At 42.5% G+C, this 22,217-nt stretch overlaps 2 protein-coding genes across 2 annotated transcripts in view; one reads left to right on the top strand and one right to left on the bottom strand.

Annotated features, from left to right (window-relative positions):
* Positions 1 to 22,217, bottom strand: part of SGIP1 (SH3GL interacting endocytic adaptor 1) — a 181,468-nt gene that overhangs the window by 152,053 nt on the left and 7,198 nt on the right. The window contains exons 2-3 of the mRNA XM_089780458.1: positions 10,478 to 10,595; positions 10,059 to 10,103 (exon numbers count right to left, since the gene is read on the bottom strand). Coding sequence (XP_089636584.1) covers positions 10,059 to 10,068 — 10 coding nt within the window. The 5' untranslated portion in view covers positions 10,069 to 10,103; positions 10,478 to 10,595. The remainder of the gene's footprint in view (positions 1 to 10,058; positions 10,104 to 10,477; positions 10,596 to 22,217) is intronic.
* LOC142830638 (uncharacterized) lies at positions 20,063 to 21,507 on the top strand. Its single transcript, XM_089780674.1, has 2 exons — positions 20,063 to 20,575; positions 20,923 to 21,507. Exons 1-2 carry the CDS (start codon positions 20,191 to 20,193, stop codon positions 21,459 to 21,461), a joined length of 924 nt encoding a protein of 307 aa, XP_089636800.1. The 5' UTR covers positions 20,063 to 20,190; the 3' UTR covers positions 21,462 to 21,507.

Below are 22,217 nucleotides of genomic sequence, written 5' to 3'. Positions count from 1 at the left end.
GTATTGTAGGTGTCCATTTTTTTAATACACAACCACTTTTTAAATTTCAATTTTTACCTAACTCCCTATTCTTTTCATAGGATTCAAAATAAAAACAGAAAACAACTTATATTCAAATGGACTTTCAATCTGTAATCAGGGCAGGCCAAGAAAATTTGAGAGGATGCAGGAGCCTTCAAACTCTGCAAAGAGTTACATGGCCATGGGATAAGAGGGACGGTCCTTTCATCGATTGAGAACTAGTTAAAAGACAGGAAACAAAGGATAGGAATAAATGGTAAATTTTCAGAATGGAGAGGGGTAACTAGTGGTGTCCCCCAAGGGTCAGTCCTAGGACCAATCCTGTTCAACTTATTCATAAATGATCTGGAGAAAGGGGTAAGCAGTGAGGTGGTAAAGTTTGCAGATGGATACCAAACTGTTTAGGATAGTCAAGACAGAAGCAAACTGTGAGGGACTCCAAGAAGATCTCACCAAACTGAGTGACTGGGCAACAAAATGGCAAATGAAATTTAATGTGGATAAGTGTAAAGTAATGCACATCGGGAAAAATAACCCCAACTATATGTACAGTATGATGGGGGCTAATTTGGCTACGACAAATCAGGAAAGAGATCTTGGAGTTATCGTGGACAGTTCTCTGAAAACTTCCACACAGTGTGAAGCAGCGGTCAAAAAGGCAAATAGGGTTAGAAAATAAGACACAGAATATCTTACTGCCCCTGTATAAAACTATGGTACACCCACATCTTGAATACTGTGTACAGATGTAGTCTCCTCACCGCAAAAAATATATTTTGGCCTTAGAAAGGGTTCAGAAAAGGGCAACTAAAATGATTAGGGGTTTGGAATGGGTCCCATATGAGGAGAGGTTAAAGCGACTGGGACTTTTCAGTTTAGAAAAGAGGAGACTGAGGGGGGATATGATAGAGGTCTATAAAATCATGAGTGGTGTGGAGAGGGCCGATAAAGAAAAGTTATTTATTAGTTCCCTAAATAGAAGAACTAGAGGACACCAAATGAAATTAATGGGTAGCAGGTTTAAAACTAATACAAGAAAGTTCTTCTTCACACAGCGTGTAGTCAACCTGTGGAACTCCTTGCCAGAGGAGGCTGTGAAGGCTAGGACAATAATAGAGTTTAAAGAGAAGCTAGATAATTTCATGGAGGTTAGGTCCATAAAAGGCTATTATACAGGGGATAAAATGGTGTCCTTGGCCTTTGTTTGTCAGAGGCTGGAGAGAGATGGCAGGAGACAATTCGCTTGATCATTGTCTTCGGTCCACCCTCTCTGGGGCACCTGGTGCTGGCCACTGTCGGCAGACAGGATACTGGGTTAGATGGACCTTTGGACCCAGTACGGCCGTTCTTATGTTCTAAACCCAAACCCTGAAGTTTGGATCCAGCTCAGACTTGCCCAAAAGCAGAGCTCTGGTTGGGTCCACCAACTATTAAACAAAATGGTCCTTATGATTCTGCATACACACTGGTATCTGTGCCATTGATGAGCACTGCCATACATCTATCTTTCCTCTATGCACAGCCCCTGCATGCACAGCACCATCATTGAAAATCCTGAATAAATTTTTATCATGTTAAAAGATTCCAACTAGCTATCAGTGTAAGGGAGTGGTCACCAACCAGTAGATCACGATCTACTGGTACATCTTGGAGCCTCTGAGAGGTGATTCTGACCGGCTTGACCAAGAGGCTGTCAAGGTTGGAGACCAATGGTGTAAGGAATCCTAGAAAATGTCCTTTTCTGAAAATGGTACTTCTCTTAAGGACAAGAAAACACAGCATCATGCATCATTTTCCTAAGTGTCCATAAATGGGCAGAAATGTTTATAGGTAGCAGGCATTTTCATGTCAAGGTATTTAAAAAAATATTAGGTAGTTTGTGATTTTGCTCATCCTATACAAAATTTTAATCTCTCAACAATAGACTACAGCAAATACAAAATAGAGTTTTCATTTCTGTCTATCTCTTCGCTGCAGATGTGTTTAAATATTATGATAACCTTGGAAATTACATAGTTGGTATTTGTTATTATTGCCAGCCAGGGAATGCAGCAGCACTTCCAGTAGAGAAGTTATCTGGTTAAATTGGTAAGCATACGGCTTACCATTATGCCTACCGATTAACCAGTCCTTGCCAGTTAACTCCACTGGTGGCCAGCCATGCCAGGCCAGAATAACTCTGTCTGTGGAGGGAACAGCGAGGAATTGAACACATTTTATATCCTTTCTTATCCAGATTGCCTTTCACATGATTCTAGAGATCCATAACCTGGCATAAGTTGCCAAGGAGGCAGGAAGAAGGAAACAAGACCAGATTGAGTTAGCCAGAGTGTTGAAATTACATGGGAAGTACTGTACCTGGGTTTTCACACAGTCTATTAAAAGGGCAACATTTTCTAGAACGGCTACTAATTTGGGGAATGCCAATTTATAGACATCAAATTTAAGTAGGATACCCTGGACCTGATCTTCGAAAGTGCTAAGCTCCACAATGCCTGCTCAAGTCAATGGGAGACAAGGATGCTCATATGCTCAGAACATCTGGAATACAATCAAGCTAGGAATACTAAAAATGTGGAAATCCAAAATCAGTGGTCATTTAAAAAAAAAAAAAAAAAAAAAAAAAAAAGGTTATCTGTAAGCAGTCAGACAGTCTTAGGGTTAAAGGCACTGGTCTGCGACTCAGGCAACTAGATGTCATTTCCTGATTCTGCCACAAGCTTCCTGTGTAATCTTGAAATAGTTGTAATCTCTAGGCCTCAGTCCCACAATGATGAAATAATTTAGAAAAAAAACCTTAGTTTTGCAATACTCCCGTGAGAGAGTAAATTCTTCATCTTATTTTAGCTGCTCAAACACCATGGTGTGGGGTGCTATTATGAAAAGATTCTAGATTCCCCAAAATGCATTTATATCTGTCACGTGGGGTCAGTCAGAATTGGCAGTAAATAGAATCAATCATAGTCTAGGACAGCCTCCGTTATATATAAGGATATCAAACTTGCCAATCAAGTCCATTACTCAGCCTTGAACAATAGCCAACCCGTTAGGCTTTAGAAGGGCATGAAGCCTTTAAAACCGAAGACTGGTGGTTACAATTAACAACATATGACATGCTGTACAAAGGACAGCAAATAAATATATGGTAACAGCCACTTTTTAGCTGGAAAAAGAGAATATGTTACAAGAGAGAGATACTAGACATTTTGACTTTATACTGCCAGCTGCATTACCTTAAAAATTTGCACAATGCTGTCTTACCTGAAGGACAAACAATAAATTTTGCTGTGCTACATTTGCTTAGGCCACCATATCCATTTTTTAGGTGCAATGTATATGAAAGATTTTGCTGTCTTAACACTTTTGGATTTAAACATCATCAAATCATCAACCTATGTATATAAATTGGCAGCATGTTGATAATTTAACTGAACCAGCAAGAGATGTAACTTTCCTGAATTTTTGACCCATTCTATGATACTTTAATAGATTGTTATTATCATCCTTTCTCTTATCTCAATAGCTTTGATAAATGTTAAGTTAGTAGATGCAGAATTAACAAGTGAATTTCTCCATCCCCCTGTTCTCAGGAAGATTTTACTCACACACTTCTGCCATTTAAGTTGTGTCTCTGTTGGTCTAAAAAACTGTAAGGCCAAATGTTTTCAGAAGTGCTTATTAATTGTAAGTGACCAACTTTCCCATTATCTTCAGAAGTGCTGGGGTCAGTTGCTTCCAATGAAGAGAAGGGGAATTGCAGGAGGACAACACTTAGAAGTTCAGGACCTAGGCTGCATATTTTGATAAGGCTTGTGAGTGTCTCAGCATTTAGAAGCCTGTTTGAGGGTCCTTCATGACCCTGCAACCAAATAATCCATTTCACCTCCTGGACTCATGAGTTACATGCACTACACTATCCTTGCAGCAAAGGCCAATGGGATGCATACATGTATGGGGACTAGAGGGAGAGTGGAAATGAAGATCCGGAAAGGAAAAAAGCAAAACTGCCCCATCCTACATCAAATGAAGCTCACATTCTCTGTCAAAGTGAATACTACTGCTTATGAATCAGTGTGTTTCCTGTATTATAGTAGATTGACTGTCTGCCAAGCTACTAGGCTTCACAAAAGGGTCAATATTTTGATGTGGAAGGGAACAGAAAATATTTGAATCCTTTCACTGTGTCTGTAAGAGAGGACCACCAAATTGGCTTTGCCTTTTCCCTCACAAAATATGGGAAGAGTCAGTTTCTACTTCTTAGGGTTACCCAAGTAGGGTAATTATTTTACACAGAGATATTTCTCCAAAATGGTACATATCTGGATCTGATTCAGATCATAACTAGCATCCCCTCACAACCAAATTCATGGCTCAAGCCTAATGAATCTTTATATCAGGTCCCATTCTGAACATCAAAGGCAAGAAATCCCAAGAGGTGGGGATGCTCTGCTTTAGAGCAGAATTTCCTAATACAAAACAGATTTATTTAATTTAAAGACGGAAGAACTTACCTGGAAATATTTTTTAATACATTTGGCCATTGTGATGCAGTGACTAAGAGCATACCTACTCAAACTTGAAATATATCTACAAAGGCAGCATCTTCACTGAACAAAGTGGAAAATAAAACCACTACTCTTTACCATCCTTTCAAAAAAAAAAAAAAAAAAAAGACCAAATTATTCATTTCTGACCATGGTTAGTTATTAATCTGGATAATGACTGACCAGACCATTCATGAAACATAGACCACATGCTCACAAGCAGTAAAAGTGTTAATATTGTTTACAAAACTGGTTTAAACAACCAGTATATCTACAAAAGCCCAACAGTAAATTAGAGAGATTGCGGCAAATCCAATGACACATTAACCAGGAACAAAGATTTTATTTGGAATACATATCCCTAAAACACAGTAAGGTGCTCTAATTTTCGTATAAGATGATCTAATTGTAACATACAATATTCTGTATCAACAGTAAGGTGACAAAATACAGACAGAATAGTTGTGAATAAAAAAAAAGTGTTGAAAACAATTCTATTACAGACAGACTTGAATCAAATCTGAATACAGAGCCACTTCCATACATTCCAAAAAGTCAAGGGGTATAGGATCTTTTGGTTTACTTGGGGCTACAATTTTGCCCTCTATACATTTTGTTATATTAACTATTTATAAAGGTTTAGAGACGGATACTGCAGCTCCTACCAATTGTGCAAAAGCAAACTAGAAAGTCCCTTTATAGCGAACTATGCATGACTATAAATGTTCCTATTAGCAATATTATCCAGCCTATTTATAAAACCAAAGAATTTGACTAGTTACCAACCACCAAGCAAAAGTAGCATGATGTTGCACATACACAATTGTTCTGCTATTGATTACCATTCCTTTTTCAGTTATTACACTTTTCCAGGTAACTTCTGCTATTCATTGCCTGAACTTGGTGCATCAATCATCCCAAATCAACCAGTGGCTTTGTTCAGACAGCTATATAACACAAAACATGTATGTGCATAAAAACATCTCCATGTAACAGTCCTTAGAAATCAGGTATAGAACAATAAAGGATCAATACCTAAGAATATAGTGAAACCATAATTCTTGCTTTTCTTGATAAAAGTAGGAGAGACTTTACTATCGTCAACTACCTGCAAAGCCCTAATTCTGTATATTCAGCATGACAGAAATTGAGTCAGGTCCTGCAAGTGCTGAAACATACATAACCTCATTGAAATCAGTGGCACAATGGACTTGCCATACTGGATTCATCCATGAACTCTAGTTTTCTTGTTTCTGACAGCAGCCAGTGCCAGAATCCTCAGGAAGGTGCAAGAAACTCTGTAGTAGACAATTATGGTATTAAATCCTCAGAGGGAAAGTTTTTCCCCTAACTCCCTGCAGATCAGGGAATAAACCAGCCCTTAAGCCTATAGTTTTCTATTCCTTATAAAAAGTTATCCAGTCCAATATAACTGTTGATGTGTTCATTAGCCATATAGATGCCTAACCCTTATGAAATCCTACTGAGCTGTTAGCCTCAATGATATCTTGTGGCACAGAATTCCGCAGGTTAATTATGTTTTCTATAAAGATACTTGCTTCCATCAGTTTTTTATTCAGTCTTTCAGTTGTATTGAATGATCCCCTGCTTTTGTACTATGAGAAAAGGGAGCATACAATTTACCTTTGTAATGCCATTCAATCAGATTCTTTGATTAAGGGATATACGATCAGGCCCAGAGTTACTTAAACTCAGTGTGAAGATGGATCTCTCTGTAAAAAGCAATTAGGCAAAAGACTGACGAGAAGGTGGAATTTCATACTTTTTTTTTTATTAGTTTGAATACAAGACCTAGTTGTGAGACATGGTACAGTTCTGTTGCATGTGTGTCTTCTCCCAACATTTTAAAACTACAGGAGATTATAGACTCTTTGAAAAAAGAACTATACTTTCCTACATGTTTATACAGTGCCTAGTTGACATTCCGTAGGCCTTAAGGTAGTGGTCGCCAACCTTTTTAAGCACAAGATCACTTTTTCAATGTAGGAGTCAATCCAGGATCCACCTTTAACCCAAGTAACCTTGCCCACCTCCTTCCCTGCCCCTTCTCCAAGGCCCTGCCCCTGCCCTGCCTCATTCCTTCTTAGAGGCCTCGCCCTGCTCACTCTGTGGAGATGTGGTACCATTAATTATTGTGATATTCAGGACTGATTGACTTCCCTATGTAGAATAGTTGTAGTCATGTAGGTCCCAGGGACACAAGGTAGGTCAGATAATACCTATTACTAGAATTTCTGTTGGTGAGCAGGACAAGCTTTCAAGCCACACCAAGCTCTTCTTCAGTCGGATTTCCTGGTTATTCTACATTCTATGGTATATGTTCAGAATCCACTGTTCTGTGAAGACTGATGCCATGCTGGCATTTCTTGGCTGCTTTTTAAGATCTTCAGGTAATTCTGGATATACCACATGTACCCTATTACATGTCAATCATCTAAACAAAATATAAATGATTAAAATAAATAGAAATACAACTTTTGCCTATTTAAAAACGAATCGAGGAGGCCTCCTGCTCAAGATTCAGAAGAAGAGTAAAACACTGTACCAAAAAGAAAAGAGTCAATAGTATCTTACTGAAAAAGAAAAATATTACAGATCCCATGAACATCCATCAAGAACATTAGGCTTCCATTTGTTTAAATTTAGTGGCTATTAGCTAGTGGTGATATTAATTCTACACCTTCCCCATCCTCCCCCCCACACACTTTCAATAAATTAGTAAATTTCACTTTTCTTTCCAGTTAAAGTCTCTTTCAGGTTCTCAGACACTAGCACAATATTTCAATGTTATGCCAGTACACTGAAGAGGACTTAAGAAAACTTTTTAATAGTAGTAGTTTAAGGAAATAGCTTGGTTGTACATGTTATAAATGCTTTTTTAATCAAACCTAAATCTCAGCCCAAGATTCACCTGACAGTGACACTTGAGAAATATTCTGGTACCAAGACATGAGTCTTTGCAAAATTATGGTCTTCAGAATTATTGTGATTGTACTCCTTAAACAGAATTCTTGCTTTAAAACTATTAAAAATTAATCAAACTTGTTAATGATTTTATCCAATAATTCTATTGGTCTTGCTTCCTTATAGATTTCCTGAAGCATCAAGTTAATTGTTTACATGTTTTTGTTTACATCAATGTAATAAGTCACAAACATCCAACATAGGAAACTTCCAATTGTTAATTCCTTTCTTTAAAATGCAGAAGTGTTTTATTAAAAGGTTATTTCTTCTCTCAATGGGGGGGGGGGGGTGGAGGGGAGGTAGAGAGAGAAACCCTTTATATTTATAGTTTTATTTCTCTTTTATCTGTAAGGCACACAATCTGTGTAGGATGCAGCTTTTAAATCTATACCAATACTGTCCATAAAGCTCAATACAGGCCTTCATTTAATTCTTCATTTTAGTTTAGGCAGCACTTTGATAAGCTTATCAGAATGGACTGAACTGACAGTCTGTGATGACACAGACTACACTGTAAGGGGAAAACAAAGATTTACATTAGTGTATCATCTCCAGAAAACACACTGAACTGTGTAATTCACTAGACAAATATCGGGGGGGGGGGGGGGGAGCAATCACAAGGTTTGCTAAAGAGTTTAAGGAAAGTAGTAAAACTGAACATTTATTTTTATGAATTCATTTTGAAATTAAGTCACACTTGTGAAATACACATGGTGTAAACAAGTTATCTAAATTTAAACCATTCCTTTCAATCCTGCAACAGCCTCAGTGACTTGCTACTAAACACGCATACCCACACTCCGGGGGGATGGGGGGGGGGAAACCCACACCACACATTGATGAATTAGAGGTAATGGAAGGGATTTAAGCCTGAGGCCATTGAAGACCATTTTGAAAATTGTGTGATACTAGTTCATGTCTATATTTTAAAGTTAAAGAATCAGACAGCAATAACCTTAATTCTTTTAATAGCTAAATACCCAATAAAGTGTTATGAACAAAACAGTTATGTGCAAATCAATATGCAGTATAGCAATTTCCATAAATTTCATAGTAAATATTTAAAAACAAATCCTGAAGATCTCTGTTCAATATGCAGGATAACTGCATTGCTATTTTCTTAGTTGGCCTGAGTACCATAGCAGATTGAATATAGAATAGATTTAACTATAAAGATTACAAAATCCTGTCTGTCATCTTTAGAAATGCTGATATTTTTGCACCATTGTATGGGGTGAAAACCAGAAGAACTGCAGTCTACATACAGCTGCTGATATATGCCCTGATCACGTTACTGTATTGGTGGTAGTCCCTTCCTGTCATCATCCGAGAGAATGCAAAATGACTAAGAATCTGACTAAAGACCATGAAGTATCTACTCTGTATTTTTTTAAAAAATGAGTTCCTTTTCCTAGCCTCTTGCTCAATAAAACATAAAAATAGCTTTATATATGTTGCAGAGGTGGGGGGGAAGGGAGAAATGATAGCTTCAAATAGGCTCAAGAAACAGAAGGCTTTTGCTATATGATGCCCAGACTGGCATCCTTGTGATATTCCCACAAAGCAGGGGTGAGGAATCTTTTTTGGGTTGGGGACCACTGATTCAGAGAAAAAAAAAATCAGTCAGTGTCCCCAGAGAAGGAAAAAGACTCCCCACATTGCCTTCACACACCAGTGTCTTGGGGGGCCCAGGCTAGTAGATTGTGTGCTCCAGCCCCAATGCTGGGGAAGCCCCAAACCTCTGGGGCCGGATCCAGGCAAGCTGGGGGCCGCATCCGGGCCCCAGGCCTTAGGTTTCCCCACCCCTGCCATAAAGCATCTTATGTGCCTAAATACGCTACAATTGCTTTGTAAAGAAATAAAAGGCCTGTAAAGAACCTCAAATATATATACATAGTGTTAAAAGCCTGCATCTTCAACCCAAAAACACATCACGGTAAATATCACCTTGGATTCAAATGCATTTGATCCCCCTCAAATAATTCAGCAGCATATCCTTAAAACTAGAGACTGTGACCAAACAAAATCCTATCCTGAAAAAACTTAAAAGAAAATCTACAGAATCTGCGCTGGGCAACATTTTCAATGACATTGACACAAGGCTGGTCAAATTCAGAAAGTGAGTTTCCTCATACGTGATCAATTGCTACCTAATCAAATAATCTTAAAATGCCAAAATAACCGCACCCATACTCACATTTGTTTTGTGATCAGGACATTTCTATACTACTATGAATGCTTCTGTATTTAACCTGATCCTCTCAGGGTGATAAAAGAAATGTGCCCATCTTGAACACCACACAGTACTGAGGATTCACTGCATTAGACTAAACACGCTATGCATTATATCATTTGCAACATACCAATTCTGCAAAGCTTCAAGACAGGAATTTTAGGAGAAATATATACACAATTCCTTCACTCAGACAGAGCACATTTTTATAACCCCTCCATTAATGCTTTTAAAACTCTAGGAATATTACAAGACATGCTGACAGAATAACCTACCTTCCATCATGGTGGCAGAATTGCATTCCTCAATTTCCAAGAAGCCTGAAAAAAACCCAGGAAAATATAATTCCAGTTACCAGATGCTTAGTGTAAGTCCTTAAAATAAATGCTTTAGATCCCTGATTCGTGCAGCAGTCACAGCAAAATGGAAAACAATGCTAAGGCAAAAAACAGGCCATGGATGCTGCTGTATCTATATCACCTACAGGATCACAGAAGGATGCTGAAAGAGAAAGGGAGAGAAAGAGAGCTGGCTTGGCTCACACGCCTGCCAGCATCTCAGCCAATCCCTCCAGCTCTGTACCTCGTCACATGGTAGCTTGCTTGCATCTCCTGACACAATACCCCTTGAGAACAGCAGAACCCATTTCCCATTTTCCCCCCACTTTCACCAAACACATAACCCCTTTTCGTACCTTGTGACGCACTTCCCCTCTTTTTAATCCTATTGCAGCAGCTGGGTGAACAAGATTAATTATCAGCCACTGTCAGATTAAGAGAGGGCTCTGCCGTGAAATGTGCACATAAGATGGACTGCAAAAGAAAAAAAAATAGTTTGAATAAGTAATCAGATTTTACTAGCATTGCATGGCTCCCTCCATTCAGAGCAATTGTGTTCTAATAATATCAGTGCATTCAGAACATCAGCTTCTGTATCTCTCTGAAACAGAGGCAGTGGCTTTGCTTCACTTTTGTGTCTGCTGATCCCTCTTCTCTCCCTCAGCCATTCAAGAGAAAAATCAATTGGACTGACGTCATATCATAAACAATTATCCCCAAAAGGATGATGCAGAAAAAAAATTTCACCCGGACCCGCCTTCAAGACAGCCTTGGAATTAATTTCGCATGAACAGCATCAGAGCCAAAGGGGCAGGGAATTGCCATTAAAAAGAGGAAACAAAAGACACACACAAGGGAGTGGGGCTCTCAGCTTAGACTGCAAATGCATGACAATTTCAGGGGTGAGGTCTGAGGTCGGGGGAGGGAAAAACCAAAAGGTACGGACAGTGGATTGCAGACATTCATTTATACACAATCCAACCCCCCCCCCTCCCAAAAAAACCCTCACAACCTGTATTAGCTTCAAGCAGCTATCACAGTCATCTCTCATAGTATTGTCTGTGTGTGAAATGCTCAGACAACAGCTTTACCCCACCACCACCAAGCATGTTGAATTCATTTTCCTGTAGGACTCCACTTGAGTCAGATACTGTAAGCTGTATTGTTAGAAAAGCAAACTGCTACCTCTCATGAGTTTCTCTGGCATTTATATCTTTCTACCTATAGATTTTCTGTAGAAACCATCACATCAGTATCTGAGTCTATCTTTATCCCGAGTTTTCTCTTGCCATAATGTGTGTCTTTAATGTTTCTGTAGTCATTGTTTACTATGTAAATTTTAAATCAAGACAGATGGGTCAGGAAAGAATACAATATTTTTTAAAAAAAGACGCTTGCAGAACTGCTTGAGAGAGTCAGCACATTCAGATCAGTCATCAGACATGTTACTGAAACTACACATTATCTCTTTGACACAATACGTCTTTAGATGTAATTGCTTTCCTTCCCAAAACACCAGAAAAGATTATTTGCTAATAAGAAAATACTTACCAATTCCCCCACACTTTGTGTTAAATATGCTATTTCCACAACTTCAGGAAAATGGAGACGTCTCTCATATCCTCACTTGGAGCATTACCACTTGCTATTTCCTTCCACTGACAGGCAAAGATTTTAGCCTAGTACTACAGAATTAATCAGCTACAGTGCAGAGGTCTGCCCACAGGTAGAACGTTGCAGAACACAAGTTCTTTGGGACAGAATTTGGGCCTTAGCTAACTAAACTGACTGAGATTAAGTGTCTCAGGTTAAGAGGAGACGATGACTGTCAATGCCAAAAGTTATTTAAGTGATGGATGGATTGGGAGAGAGAGCCTCAAACATGTCTGACCAACTCCAACATACCTCTAGGCCATGCCATCTGCCTGATACAGTGCAGCTCCAGTACATATAAGTGTTCTGTGTTCCTTTTTTAGAATCACACCAACAAGGTGGGACATTTGTATTTAACCATGACAGGGTTTATTATAATAAAGGAGAAAAAACCCCACAAACAAAAAGAAAAAAGCTCTAATCATAGAGATTATATAAATATACATACCCCTGATTGGTCTGCTTTGGGACCTCTTTCCACTTGCCTCAGCTTGTGATGATTTCTTTGACTTTTACAGACAGAAAAGCAGCTCTCCCAACCCCTAGATAGAAACCTAACATTGCAGCTCCCAAAACTTTTCTATGGCATGGAACACACTTTAGTAGGGAGCACATTTTCCTTCCATTGAAGAAATGACAATCCAGCAGCAACTACAGCATAGCTCAAGTAATATTAGGAAAGCATGTAAAATAGATTTAGCTTTCTATGAATGCCACATAGTAGACAGCGATAAGGAGTTAGCACCTGCAGACTACCAGCAAGTGATCTACTTAGTGTGGAAACACTCACCTAAAGGAAAGAGTACCAGTTATTAATATACTCTGTAAATTTACAGTCTAGTCAAGACAGACAAAGGGATGAGGAGAAAGGAAGTATTGTCCCTATTTTATGTATAGGAAACTGAGAAAAAGAGTAACTGTCTGGCCAAGGTCATTTAACTGTCCCGTTGCTGAGCAGGGTTTTACAGTTTGGCTCAATTTGACCACTGTCATACAGAAAATGTGGCAAAGACAAATACTGAATCCAGATCCGCAGCAGCCCAGACCAATGTCCCAGCCAGAAATCCATCCTGCCACTCACCTCTACTTTTTGCACTCGAAAACACCTACACACATTTAAATTGAATCAATTGCTTTAAACTAAAAACAAAATTTTAAGTTCTCTAAAAACCCAGAAACTTCAACCTCTTATCTTTTGGTCTAAGGAATTGAATGGTCGAACAAACTCACCCTGAAATAAACCTAAAACCTCCATTTTCTAATACTCTCCCCAGGAATACTGCTGTATTTAAAGAAATATTACAAAGAATAAATATAAAATATGCACAGAGTTGAGAGAATAAACTTGGCAATAAAAGACTAGAGAGAGAGAGAGAGAGAGAGAGAGAGAGCTGATGGGTGCCCAGTCCCAGAATGAGGCACTCAGCACTATGGCTGCATGAAACATTCATAACCCATCCCGACCATCATATCAGGTTCACCCACGTTCAGGTTTTGTTACCAAGTCAGATGAAGTTTATCAAAGTGTTTGCTTTTTTTTTTTTCCTTTTTCCATTAACTTGGTGGTTTTGCCATCTTGTGTGTCAGCCTGACTGACTCAGCAATTGACGGTTTTGTTTTGAGTCTGTTGGAACCCATGCTTCAAAAAGGGAAAAGAAAGGATGGCATAGAATGTCCACATGAACCCCTGGGCAACAAAACTAATGCCAACTTTCTCAGGGTTCACCAGTGTGTACCAAAGTCATACCCTCTGCCCCACAGGAAACTCTGGTGGCTGTCAACTTTGGGGGACTTGGGCCCAGGTGCAGCAGCACCATTTCCCCATTCCTGAGCACAGAGATGCCTGAACTAGGGATGATACCACCATGCATGCTGGCTAGCAGTGGTTTTTGTCACACACAATGTTTACTGTTTGGTTCAATAGCTCTCAGAACCCCTCCTTTGGCAGCACCTATTTTACTAATATTAGTCTCCAGAACAACAGAAATGTCAGAGAGGGACACTTCCACCCACATAAAACTTCAGGGACTTTGTCACTAACCCCGACTTCACCTGACAATATACCCTAATCAGAAAATAGGCTGAAGAAACAGCTCTTTACTTTTCACAGGAAAGAGTTGAGACTCTTCCACAACGTGCACCCTAAGTCGACCACGTTGTTGTGAGAAATCCTTTGGGTACTTGGGGCTTATAATACAATCGGTTAAGAAGCATGTTGAATTTGTGTGGATCATAGGAATTGTAGCATCACCAAGAAAGGAAAGGAGTCTGGCCATCTTTTGAAAGTCCTTTTATATTCTGGTAAACATGTCACACTGCACTTGTCATTCTCTATTAATGTGCCCATTTTATTCTCTTTTTAATATAAAGGCACAGCCTCTTTTATGAACCTATGATTCTACTAGTAACAAGTTCTCTTTGCATTTAAGAGTATCACAAGCGCTTCTTGGGATGAACAGATTATGTACTTTACCCAGGACTGCAACACTTCAATCATCATTTATCACCTTATAGAGTACACATCTGTGGTTACCAGCAATACGTATGACTAGAGCAGGGCCATCCTTAAGATTTTTTGGTGTCTTACGCAGCTCAAGCATCTGCACTCACCCTGTGGGGGGGGAGAGCACCACTCTATGGGGTAGGGCTGTGCTCAGAGCTGTAGGACAGGAGCTGGGTTTGGGGTGCAAGAGGAGGGTAGGGAGAGTGGTGGGGAGCAGGCATATTGAGTAGCAGGGCCAGGTGAAGTTGCAGGACAGGAGGCAGAGCAGCCTGCCAAAACTGTGGACTGGCAGGTGAAGTGGGGGAGGAGAGAGCAAGTGATGGCGGTTAATGGGGCCGGGAGATGGAGTAGGGGAAGTGGGCTGGACGAACTGGAGTTGGAAGTGGCCCTCAGCATAAAACACTACGGCTGTGTCTAGACTGGCCAGTTTTTCCAGAAAATCAGCCGCTTTTCTGGAAAAACTTGCCAGCTGCCTACACTGGCCGCTTGAATTTCCGCAAAAGCACTGACTTCCTACTGTAAGAAATCAGTGCTTGTTGCGGAAATACTATTCTGCTCCCGTTCAGGCAAAAGTCCCTTTTGCACAAAGCTTTTGCGCAAAAGGGCCAGTGTAGACAGCTCAGATTTGTTTTCCGCAAAAAAGCCCTGATCGTGAAAATGGCGATCGGGGCTTTTTTGCGCAAAAGCATGTCTAGATTGGCCACGGACGCTTTTCCGCAAAAAGTGCTTTTGCGGAAAAGCATCCGTGCCAATCTAGACACTCTGTTCCGAAAATGCTTTTAACAGAAAACTTTTCCGTTAAAAGCATTTCCAGAAAATCATGCCAATCTTGACGCAGCTTACTAAACTGTGGTGCCCTACACAGCTGCGTATGCCTAAGGAACAGCCTTGGACTGCAGAAACGCCTGTGTTGATGGCAATCTTTCAGAGGCACAAAAAACACATTCTAAGCGTGTGTCTACACTGTAGTAAAAATCCTGCAACAACAAGTCTCCAAGCCTGGGTCAACTGACATAGGCAGCAGGGCTAACAGTTGCAGCGTTGCCAGTTGGGTTTGAGCTGGCCTGGTTCTGAAACATGCTCCTCGCTGGGTCTCAAAGTTCAGACTCCACTGGCCCAGTCTCAAATGTCACTATACCACAATTTTAGTCCCCACGTCCTGCGCCCTATCAGACAGCTGACCCAGGCCAGCCAGAGTGAAGCCATTGGTCTATTATTGCAGGGTAGACATGCTTTAAATGAACAAGTCAGAGGGGTAAAGGAAGGAAGGGAAGGATACTCATCTGATGCAGTAACTGGAGTTCTTCGAGGTGGCTGTCCCCATGGGTACTCCACCTTGAGGTGCACCAGCATTGCTGCGCCTCTAATCAGAGATTTGTGATGGCAGTGCCCCCCCGGTTGGCTGTACACATGCAATGCCGGTGCGCAACATTTGAAACAGCTATCCCACGCGTACAGCCAACCTCCTCCTCAGTTCCTTCTCGGACCCGGATGTAGTTGGATCCGAAGCAGAGGGGAGGAGGGTGGCTGGTGGAGCACCCCCGGGGACAACCATCTAGAAGAACTCCAGTTACTGCAATTGGTGAATAACTTTCTCTTCTTCAAGGAGTATCCTGAGGTGACTCAATGTACTGTTCAGCCAAAACACGTATCCTCATTCGCAAAAAACTGGATGGCATAGCGCTGCGTGAAGGTGTGTGCTGAACCCACGTGGCAGCTTTGCAGATTTCTTCTGTTGGTACATCCCTGAGGAAAGCTGTTGCTGCCATTGGCCTTGTGGAGTGAGCTAGTATGATCGACAGGGGCTCCTTTTGGACTATGTTGTAAGCTAGATGTATGCAGCCAGAGATCCATTGAGACAGCCTTTGTTCGGATATAGGTAACCCTTTTGATCTTTCTATAGAGGACACAAAAAGTCGCAGAGATTTGCAAAAGGGATCCGTGCGTTCTAAGTAAAAGGCGACTGCCCTGAAGACGTTAAGGGTGTGAAGCACCCTTACTCTGTGGTCCTTGTGGGGTTTAGGGAAGAAGACAGGTAAGTATATAGGTTTGTTACAGTGGAATGAGGCAAGCACTTTTGGGAGAAATTTGGGGTGAGTACAGAGGACCACTCTGTCCTTATGAAGTATTGTGTATGGAGGGTCTGCCATTAGTGCTCCTAGCTCACCCACTCTTCTTGCAGAGGTGATTGCAATTAAAGAGGCAATCTTCATTGACAGATGTAGAAGGGAACAGGTGGCTAATGGCTCAAAGGGCTTGTCTAGGAGTGTTCTGAGGACGAGGCTGAGGTCTCAGAGTGGAATTGGGTCTCTTCATGGTGGAAATATATTGTGTAGCCCCTGGAGGAATCTCTTGATGGATGGGTGAGTGAAGACAGACTAGCCCTGTATTGGCAGATGTAGTGACACTTTATAGCAGTGAGATGTACTTTAATTGAACTTAGTGATAGTCTGGCGCCCGAACGGAGACAGACTTTTTATTTTGCGAGCACTTCCTTGCTGGGGAGTCAGACCCCAAGAAAGAATGGCGCCTTGTTATGGACATTTGAGCCCTTTCCTGGTCCCTGGGATTTGACCTGGTCGGAACTGCTCTCTCAGATGCCACTCCAGGGGATGCATGCCTGTGTGGCATGGCTTGTGCAGGGTCTGAGGCAGACCATGAGGTTTTTTCCATGCAAATAACTTTTAGCTGGAGTTTCCTTGCTTTTCTTGTTCTAGTTGTTAACTTTTTACTGAGGGCACTGTTCCATGTCGTGCTTCTCCCCCACAGCAGACACACTCTGAGTGTTCATCTGATATGGAAACGGATGGCCTGCAGTTCTTACACTTTTTAAAATCCGGATGAGCCAGGCATATTTCAGTAAAAAGTCTCTTCCGAGCGCTCTCTGAGCAGTGGGACTGCAGCTATCTATCTGCAGTATAATAAATCGCAGTTTAACAAAAAGGAAAAATAAATTTTAAACTACAGTAATGAGCTCAACTATGCTAATAAACAAGTAACTATCAACTCTATCCAAGAGCTAAGAACAAGGTAAAATTAAGGGAAACTGCTTTGCTGCAACAGAAGCCAGCGCCAGTCAGAAAGGAGCTGAGTAGGTGGTTGGCTGTACGCGTGGGATAGCCATTTCAAATGTCACGTGCACAGCTGACCGGGGGGCACTACTGTCATAAATCTCAGAGTAGAGGCACAGTAGTGCCAGCGCACCTCAAGGGGGAGCAGCCATGGGGACATTCCTCAAAGAAGAACAACTTTTAGGAGGCTGTGAGCTTTAGACGCCTGTCCAAAGACCTTCTAATGATGGTCCAGTGATACAACAGCACTGTTAACACTACTGAGCAGTGTGTTTTATGAAAGCATCACAAATACATGAACAGCACTGATGTATATTAAATAATACTGAACTTACACTGCACCAGCACCCAAAGGCCCCAATCAGGGTTGAGGCCCTGTTTCATTAGATACTGTATGGAGACATACAAAGACACCGTCCCTTCCCTAAAGAGTTCACGGCTCTCACATCTAATTTCTCATAGTACCTGCAGCTTAGCTTCACATCGACATTTCCTTTGGAAATGCCACAGGAGTTCTGTGCTGTCTCAAGTCCCCCAGTGCCTTTATTTATTTTTGTTCTATATAATCATTAAAATGGCACAAAGCAATTAAGATGTCATTGAGGAAGCCAGTTAAGTATGAAAAAAAAAAGGATCAGAAGGAAATGTCAAAGATTGGCCTTGAACTTGGAAGACTAATGCTACAACTAAGTGTTCTATTAAAAAAGCCATGGGTAATGTACCATGTGAGCAGGTAAGACCAGTTTTGCATGGGGCTGGATAACTGTTCTTTATACATGTCCATTCCAAGGCAGTGTACCTGTGCAGCTGGAACATAATTACACAACACTTTCAAAGGCCTTGGAGGTATTTAAGCAGGTGAGGAGAACATTCCAAAAAGGGCTGCTCGAAGGTTAGCTGTGGTGACCTCTCTCAAATAGATTGGCCCGCTGTGTCTGTAAGCTATGTGGCCTTTTTCCTAAGACAGATCAGCTCACTGCATTCAGTGTTCATGGCTTTTAATCTGGTTATATCATCTTGCAGTGTATGCAGCATACCCAACACTTCTGTTCTGGATAGACCACCCCCATGATGCTATGTGTGTTTTCTAACATCAGAGCTCATTATCATTAATAAAATTGCCCATGGGTATCTTAACAGGGAGTACCTGTATTGTTCCTAATGGTTCCAAAAGTGCCTGTAGTTCTTTAATTCACTTACGCTGTGTGCAACCAACAGCATACCAAATCTGTTTTCTATTATTTACCTACCTTCCTCTATATTGATTTACACACACACACACACACACACACACACACCCCTAAAAATCTAGAGTTGTCTGTATAGAATACCTGAGCAATTCGGTAAGCATTAAGAAGAGATTTGTATTGATTTTTTAGAATTTGCAAGTTAACTCTCCATTCACTATGCAGACTGCAAAAAATAAACAAACAGATCTAGTTAAAAATAAGTGGGTCAGATTCCTCCCTGGTATGGCTTCTGTGTTCAGTGGACTTACAGTCAGGGATGCATGTCCCACTTAATCTAACAAGACAGAAAATGTTAAACCTGTCTGCAGTGCCACACAGTTAAATTCTTTGAAATAATTACAGCATTTTTAAACTAGCACCATTCAACACGTGCTGTTTTCATGAATTCAGTGCTGTGTAACTATATTTCCAGTTTGTAAAATTCAATCTGACAATATATATCCTGTTGTTCACTATATTAAAAAACAGACAAACACATGGTGCCTTGTTTTGCAGGATTTGTATTCTGATCAATATTTCTAAACAAGTAAAAATAAGCAGGACTTTTACTACAAACTTGTATCCCATGCTGGGTAACAGACCAATGAATTATATTTACTGTCAATAGAGTTACAGAAGCAGCCCAGAATTTGTCAGAGTTTTATTTCTGAAAGGTGCAGTGCTCCCCATATTACTTTGACATTTATTTCATTAGTTTAAGGAAGGTATTGGAAGGTGACAGCAGCAGTCTTATTGTTGTATCAGCATGCAATGCTAGTCTTACTTTATAGAGGAGACAGCACCTCCTAGTGGATAGAGACTCCAGAGACCCAGTGGCAGTTCCTGACTCTCACTGCTTTGCTAGATGCCCTCAGGGAAGTGACTTCCTTTCTTTGTGCCTCAGTTGACTCATCTGTAAAATGGGAATAATCACAATGAACTCCTTTGTAAAGTGCTTTAAGAGAAGCACTACATCAGAGCAAAGTGCTATTGTCCTTGGTAATGAAAAAGCTACACAATCAGTGCCAAGCCATCACAACGTAAACAGCTAGGTTGTGTCCAGACTCAGGGGTTTTTTCGAAAAAAGTAGCCTTTTTTCGAAAAAACTTCACCTGCGTCTAGACTACAGCCGCGTTCTTTCGAAATTAAATCGAAAGAACGCGGCTTTTCTTTCGACAGCGGTAAACCTCATTGCGTGAGGAAGAACGCCTTTTTCGACGGCGATCCATCGAAAATAAGTGAGTGTGGACGTGGGGAGGCCATTTTTTCGAAAATACTGGCCTCCAGGAAGAAGCCTTGGTGGACAATCTGGGGCATGCCTTGCATGTCTCTGGTTCCTGTCTGCAGCCATTTCTTAAAGGGACAGGCACCCTCACAGCCACTTGTTGCAGCAAAGGAGCCAGAGCACACAGCTACTTAGGTGCAGCATGTCCCAGCCCCAAGACTCTCCTGGCCCTTCCAGAGAGCCTTCTGGGGACCCAGCCAGGGGCTCCAAACGCCGGGCACCATCATGGTCTGGGCCAGAGCTCAAGACCCTTCTGGAGCTCTGGGGAGAGGAGGAGGCCTTACAAGCCCTCAAAAGCAGGCGGTGAAATGCGGACATTTATGGCCGCATGGCAGAGGCCCTGGCCCAGAAGGGACACTACCCCCGCATCCAGGACCAGGTGCGCTCCAAAGTTAAAGAGCTGCGCCAAGGATATGTCAAGGCCAGGGAGGAGAGCTCCCATTCTGGTGCAGCCCCCTACTACTGCCCTTACTACAGTGAGCTGGACCAGATCCTGGGTGGTGGTGGTGAAGCACGCACACCACGGCGTTTCGTCCAGTCAGGCTTGGCAGACCCTGTGGTGGACGCGCCAGAGCAGGACCCAGAGCACTCAGGAGACGGGGACATGGTGCCAGAGGAGGACAGTGAGGAGACGGCGACCCTCACCCTGGAGCCAGTCACCCAGACCCCAGAGGCCTCCCAGGTGTCATCTGGCGCAGGAGATGAAGCAGCAGGTGAGTGCAGTGAGGTTGTGTAACACCGGGGGGGGGGGGAGAGGTAGGTGGGTGCACAGTGGGTGATGCACAAGGGAAACCTGTCATGCTCAGGCTGATGCCCAGGTCACACATAGTGTTACCTTCAGAATGTCTGATTCCCCTGTCTCAAGGAGAGGGCATGCCCTTTTGGACAGCTGTTGCACACATGACTGATTGTGATAGAAATGTAGCCGTGTTACTCTGATCTGAGGAAGTGGGTCTGGCCCACGAAAGCTCATCACCTAATAAACCATCCTGTTAGTATTTTAAGTGCTACAGAGTCCAGTTTTTTAGGACTGATTGTGTCTTCTTCTTTTCCTCCACAGCCGGACCAGCCGTGCAAGAGGGCCGCAGCACCCCAGCCCCACCTCCATCTCCATCTCGGGGACATGGGAGCCGCAGACACAGGCGTGTGTATGCGGACATCCTGAGGCAGCATGTGGAGGCCGTGCAGGAGCTCAACTCCATCCTGCGAGAGAGGGCGGAGGCAGAGGATCGGTGGCGTGACCGGCTGATGGAGGAGCTGGTCCAGCAGCGCACGTCCCTGACTGCCACTCTCAGGGAGGTCTGCGGCTTGCCTGCTCCTGTGCCTGGTCCTGCTCCTCCAGCACCCCATGACCCCGCCCCACCAAACCCCCCTTCCACAACAGCATCCCTTTCCCCCCTTGGACCTCCCTCTCCCCCAGCCCCCCCAGTTCCCCAGCCCCTCTCTCCCCCTGGCCCTCCTCTCCCCCTGGCCTCCCCGTCCCAAGAGCACCCTATCCAGCCAACCGACCGGTGCACCACCCGATCCCGTGGCCATGGTGGACCCCGAACACGAGGCCCAGGCAGGAGACTGAGATCAGGCAAGCACCGTGCAACCTGATCCCCTTCCCCCCTCCAGGTTTCAAGTCCCCTTCCCCCCTCCAGGTTTCAAGAACCCCCCATCACCCCAGTTAAATGACAAAGAAAGTGTTCTACAAAATGTTTATTGTACATAGTTTTTTCTACATCAAAAATGAACAAAAGCTTTTTTATGTTTGCAACAGTTATACTATTTTTTGAGTGATATTTAAAAAAATAAAACAGAACTTATTATTTTGAGACAAACCCTGGTGTTAATGATTTCTCCAAACAGGGTCAGGAGATGGGTTGTGGAGGGAAGCTTCTTTTGGGCCAGGGCCCAGTCCCCAGGCAGAAGCCCCTCAGTAGAGTCAGTGGCCTCCACTTGAGAATTGCTCCCGTAGGGCCTCCTGGATGCAAACAGCAGACCGGTGAGCCTGGCGGATGGCAGCTGTCCGGGGCTGGGCAAAGTGCCTCTCCTGGCCATCAGCACCTGTACCCCACCCTGGTAGGAAGGCCTCCCCTTTCCTCTCCACCAGGTTATGGAGAACGCAACACGCAGCCACCACCTCAGGGATGTTGCTCTCCCCCATGTCTAGGCGTGTGAGCAAGCACCGGAATCTGCCTTTTAAACGTCCGAACGCACATTCCACCTGGTTGCGAGCCTGGTTAAGGTGAGTATTAAACTGCTCCTTGCTCGCATCCAGGTGGCCGGTGTAGGGCTTCATCAGCCATGGCATCAGGGGGTAGGCCGCATCAGCCACTATGCACATCGGCATGTGCACATCCCCAACTGCAA

The sequence above is a fragment of the Pelodiscus sinensis genome, chromosome 9 (assembly GCF_052426305.1).
Source record: "Pelodiscus sinensis isolate ZL-2025 chromosome 9, ASM5242630v1, whole genome shotgun sequence".
NCBI classification, from domain to species: domain Eukaryota; kingdom Metazoa; phylum Chordata; order Testudines; family Trionychidae; genus Pelodiscus; species Pelodiscus sinensis.
Note: the sequence above shows the minus strand (reverse complement) of the source record. Positions and strands in the feature narration are given on the sequence as shown.

Coding starts and splice junctions, on each gene's coding strand:
- LOC142830638 (XM_089780674.1), top strand. CDS start 20,191: ATGGCAGAGGCCCTGGCCCAGAAGGGACACTACCCCCGCATCCAGGAC. Junction 20,576..20,922: donor CGCAGGAGATGAAGCAGCAG/GTGAGTGCAGTG, acceptor TTTCCTCCACAG/CCGGACCAGCCGTGCAAGAG.